Genomic DNA, 5,623 nt, shown 5'->3' on the forward strand with positions numbered 1-5,623 from the left:
AGAGTCCATTTGATTTGAGTTATACATCATTTTAAATCTTAAAGTCTGCTCTTTCAGAATATGGTCTTAACTAAAAATTCATGTCTGGCGACTTTTTGCTTGTTTTGAGGTGCAGGGTCACATATACAGATAGGCCTATATCATTGCGATATTACACCGATGATAAAACATAATAAACAATTAAAGTGCAGAGGAAATACGGATGATGAATAAGAAACAAATGCCAAGGCACCGACACTCTTAACTGAGTGGTGTGTACCACGAAATGCGAACCATGACTACGGAGAAACAAGGAGCATGGAGGAGCAATGAAAAAAGAAGAGACGTCTTAGATCACGTCACTTCATCGTCGGGAAAGGTGAAAGAATGAAAATTATTACAAAACATAAACAATTGTATGTTCTCATGGTGTATGTTCAATACGAAAATTTTCCCACGTTATGTTTACATACATGAACTTAGAAAATCATTTTGAAGTGTAATGATAACCAATGAGTTATTCCAAAAATCTAGGCCCGGTATATATGGTTGCACTTTGGGTTTATACAGCTCACATTAAATAGAATTCATTTGATCGTCAGATGGGAATAGTGTGTAAGTAGACAGTTTCTAAGGAATGAACATTGAGATCCTATACTAATATATCTATGGGAATGAATCGTTAAATCATTTTGGTAGGTGATATAGCAATCATAATTTAACGTGAATTGGGCGAGTAGAGATATTAAGTACATGTCTTTTTGTTTTCATTTTTTTTTGGGGGGGGGGAAGGGGGAAAGAAAGCATTATCTCGGGTATAAAGGCTAAAAACATTTTTTTGAGTGCCTTTTTTTTTGCATCAAAAATGCTTTACGCAATATTGTCTGATATGTTTGGACCATCAAGCAAAGATTATACGTGTATAATCAATCGGTTTTTAATCAAACTTACGTAACCTGTCATTGATGGAAATGAAGGACAATGAAATTAAAATCTATACATTATATTAATATCGCTTAAAATTATTTCACAAAAAGCTTATTACGAACGCAACACCGATAAATCTTGTAAGTAAAAATGATAAGCAGTGTAAACAGGAAATCTAAAATTGCTCAAAAAATGTATGAGTTCGTCATTTCGAAGGTTAATTCTTAGGCCAAAAATGCAAAACACAAACAAACAAACAAACAAACAAAAACGTTCGTTGCACTCAAGGTTTGTTCATCAGAAAAAAAAAAAATATATATATATATATAATATGTAATATATATAATTGCTAAGAAAAGCTTCGTGATTCCGATTTACATGAGTTACCGTTTTAGTCCCCTGGTACTATCTTCTACACGGTTTTGAATTTAACTGATCAGTGGGAATCAGTGGGAATGCTGGGGGATGATTGTTCCAACTCTTGTCAGATTCACTTAAGAGTACATTATATATCTATTGTTGTGTGAAAATTATTTGTTTCAGAATTGTCTCATATTCAAGTAATGTGCAGTTAATGTTTCCAGGCTAGCATGCCTGTTTGACATCGTTCTGAAGCAAATACGTTTCACACAACAATAGACATACGGTGTACAATTAAATGAATCCCATCAGGATTGGAACAATCATCCCCCAGCATTCCCACTGATCAGTTACTAGCCATCCCCTTTAATGCAATCAAACCACATTCAAGAGTGCGAGAGACAAAGCATTTACAAACACTGGCCCGACAAAGGACTCAGTGGGAGCATTCCTCATAAAAAAAGGGGGGGGTGGGACCCAAGCTTCGAAAATGGTGCTTTATGATTCAGCGTAAACTTTTAAGTATCAAGGTGTGGATATTATTTGTTAAAGTATTTAATCCAAATTCCAATACTTTTGAAAATTTGAGCTTTAAACAATTCAACTTCACGTGTGTCGTGCTAACACGCGCATATAAGCACACACAAGCACATATACGCGTGCACAGTGAAATTTACATATTATTGTGTATCTGTGGTGCTATTGTGAATTAGACGTGTTGCATTAAGGAAAATCTTTCAACTGGGATGGCTACTTAATCATACAACGGTATTGATTAAGCAATAAATTAGTTCAAATCAATTGATAATTTCTAAATGACATTGTATGATGTTTGATCATCTATTGACATTTTGACTAAGCATCAAAAAAGGCAATCCTCAGAATGTCTTCCGAACTCGAATGTACACTCCTAGTCTCGACATTGTAGGCGTTGTCGTTGAGTGTAAAGCTGCACGACTCGTCTTGGTGCAATACGAAACATGCAGTGTACACGGCAAACTCGAATTCGGGACTGACACCATACACCAAGAACGAATTAATTTTGAAGCACTCCGATAGACCGTTGATGAGAACCCAGACCTGAATTCCAATCTTGCAATGTCATCCATGAAAAACAAACAAACACACAAACAAATAAAATATGCATGAATGAATACAATATAATTCATATATTAAGAATATGATTTTAGGACTTTTTTGATTTATGGGGAAATGGACTACACAGATTTTTCACAACAGTGAGGCTGCTAGTAGTTGAACCTTGTCTATAGTTCATCAGATGTGGTGTGTCTGTGTGTCTGTGTGTGTGCGTTTTTGTTTGCTTTTTTGTTTTTTAGAGTTTTACTCTGATTTGATGGTAATAAATCCGAATCTGGAAGACGTTTCAATCCTTGAGGGCTTTGAGATATTGAAGATGGCAGCATCAATGGTCATCAAATTCTGTAATTCCCATGTAAATGCCAAGTTCCATTGTCCATCAGATTCGGATTCAGCACCTTCCAATTAGGGCAAAAACCATAAAAATGTGAAAAATGGTATATATATATATATATATATATATATATATATCATTATATTAATTTAATTCTATATTTCAAATGTACATGAAACGTGAAGTTGGCTTCGCCACGTACATCATGGGTGTACACTTTATTCATGACGAAGGAAGAGCAAGCAGACGTTGCAGTTACGTATTGGGGAAAAAATCACTCATTGCCTTTAATGATGCCAAGCTTTCAACCTTTTGACGCTCACCCAATGCGTTGGCATGTATACATTTTGTATAGAATTATATATAATGTACTGGGAGAGGGAGGGAAAATTTCGTAGCTACATGTACCTCACTTTTCTGTCTGTAGCCGCAGTAGTCGACTTCTTCTTCCAGCTCGTCCAAATAAAACGTCAACCAGTTGTAGTTTCGTATGATCGAATTCTTGGCCTCGGCAAGGAACGTGGTCTCGAAACCGGAAGAGTCGATGTCATCGCCGCCGCCAACAGTACGGGAGAAGGGTGTGAACCAAATGTCATATAGGTAAGACCGAAACTCGGACAACGACGAGAAGAGTCCTTGATAAAGAGATTTAAAAAAAATATGAGTGACAATAAAAAAACCCAGGCATCCCACTTTAAATATCACATGTATACCATAATATCTACCTTTTCCAACTCGATTAGATATCGGGCCATATACCATTACATCATTAAATTTTGTGTATATCATTATTATATACATTAGAGAGACAGAGAGAGAGATGCGCATATCATGCACGTTATGGCTATACATGCACGTACTTATGATGGATATATGTATTATTTTATTGTATTCGTTCAATTCGCATATTAGTGTAAAACAATCATTATGAAGGACCTATTAACATTGAAATCTACACATTAACATGCTTTGAAGAACTGCACACCTGTGGTATAATGAGCCCTAAAGTATATAAAGTCATTGTCCACGTGTGATTGTCAAAACTATTACCAACTGGACTTCAATATTTTTTCTGTTATATAATCCTACAGGGCATCAATGTTTGATTATCATTTAAAAAGGAAAAGAATGTACCACCAAGATTTTGGGTGCATTTGACTTAAAACATTACCCCCCCCCCCCCCCAATTAATTAGTTGGTGACGTGAATCTCCAGAATGCCGAAGAGTATATTTTCATATAAATATTATGGTCAAGCAATGAGTCAAGGTATTGTGATGGTGTGATCACATTTCTGCTGTCATTATAAAACTATTAAACAACGGTTGTAGTCTTGATTCCTGTGTCTACTTTTTTCAATTCAGTTCAATCAATTCACTCTGTATTTCTGATTCAATATATCAATAATTTAATGTAAAACATGTATGTGAATAAGTATGAGCTCATTAACATTGTGCGTGTTGTCGATCAAAATATGGTATACGTACGTAGAAAGCCAGAATACATAGGCTTGTTATGCTGCACATACCCCGCGGTATAATCATTATCAAAAATAAAATATTGTGCACTAAACTAATCATGACAAAGAAAATACACTAAACAACATCATACAAATACAAAGAAGACCCATCATCCATATCAAAAATATCAATACTAATCAGCATTTCCTTATACTGTGTTTGAAAAATATTATCAAATTGTATGTTAAGGTTACTCAAATATAAAGTGCACTGGACCAGTATGACGTAACGAATATACATGTGAAGAGTTTGTTCGCAAAAACCGATAAGTCCATATTTGCCAAATGGAGATATTTGCGATTAAAGGTCAAGAAAAATAAAGACAATAACAAGAAAATTGTCGCTTCTTTTGACTAGAACTTCAAAAATGTACCTTTATATGTAGTGACCAATATATCATTTAAAAGCTATTATTTTGTACTTTATGACAGAGACCATACTTCAAAATCTTCAAAAAATGGACTTATCGGTTTTTGCGAACAAACCCTTCATGTATTTAAAATTTTCAGTTAAAAAAGTCATAAATGATAATGGTTTAGCGATCTTGTGTAATAATTTTGTACATCAGAAGTTCACAGAAAACATATTTTGTAAATAAGGTGAGACAGTTTTAGCATTCGGAGAGGTGTAATACATAATCATTGTCATATTAGTGCTTATTACAGCGTTTTGTATACCAACCATTGAGAGCCATGTATTCGTATGTTAGCTCCATGACACGTGTTCCGAAGAGTTTGTCGATGAAGACTTCGACCTCTGATTCCTCTTCATCCGTTGTTTCTTCTTCGATACCCGTGATCCGATGATAGTTGTCCATAAGGTCAATGAATGCTAGCCATGTGTCGCTCAGCTTGGTCACATTCACGTACGTGAAAAGCCTGTATTTAGCGACGCCGTTGCGGTTAGGATAGGAAAAGATGATGAAGTGCAAATTAACATCTACCTTTGATTAGAGAATACGCTTATGTAAGCGCTGTCTCAAAATAGAATACACACTAAAACAACTGTACTGACACACCATTATGTTTTATTACTGAATGTTTATCCAAATTAGGATTATTATCGATGTGTGTAAACATATAAAATATCATAATACAGTGTAATAGAACATAACTCCAGAAATAGGCATGCGTTATGCTGTCAATACCAACAGTTTATTTGAAGAACATGCATATTTTCGGGTTCCCTGACATTTCTCAAGTGATTTGCCTTTTGTCATTCACTAGTCATGACAAGTCGTGACTTTCACACACAGGCACACGTGCACGTACACAGACACAAACATTTTGATTATAGTTTCATTGTAATCATGACAAACTCTGTAACAACCTAAATGTTTGTGAATACCATCGATATAGATAAAAAGTGCAAATCTTAAGAGCATCAAGAGAGAGCTTCCGATTTAC

At 35.1% G+C, this 5,623-nt stretch overlaps 1 protein-coding gene across 1 annotated transcript; it reads right to left on the minus strand.

Annotated features, from left to right (window-relative positions):
• Positions 1–2,121: 2,121 nt before the first annotated feature.
• LOC140234476 (poly(U)-specific endoribonuclease-like) lies at positions 2,122–5,034 on the minus strand. The gene is made up of 3 exons (XM_072314519.1): positions 4,899–5,034; positions 3,107–3,333; positions 2,122–2,358 (listed from the first exon to the last, which is right to left on the minus strand). Exons 1-3 carry the CDS (start codon positions 5,032–5,034, stop codon positions 2,122–2,124), a joined length of 600 nt encoding a protein of 199 aa, XP_072170620.1.
• Between the last annotated feature and the right edge of the window lie 589 nt (positions 5,035–5,623).

This window comes from Diadema setosum, chromosome 10, assembly GCF_964275005.1.
Source record: "Diadema setosum chromosome 10, eeDiaSeto1, whole genome shotgun sequence".
Lineage (NCBI taxonomy): Eukaryota > Metazoa > Echinodermata > Echinoidea > Diadematoida > Diadematidae > Diadema > Diadema setosum.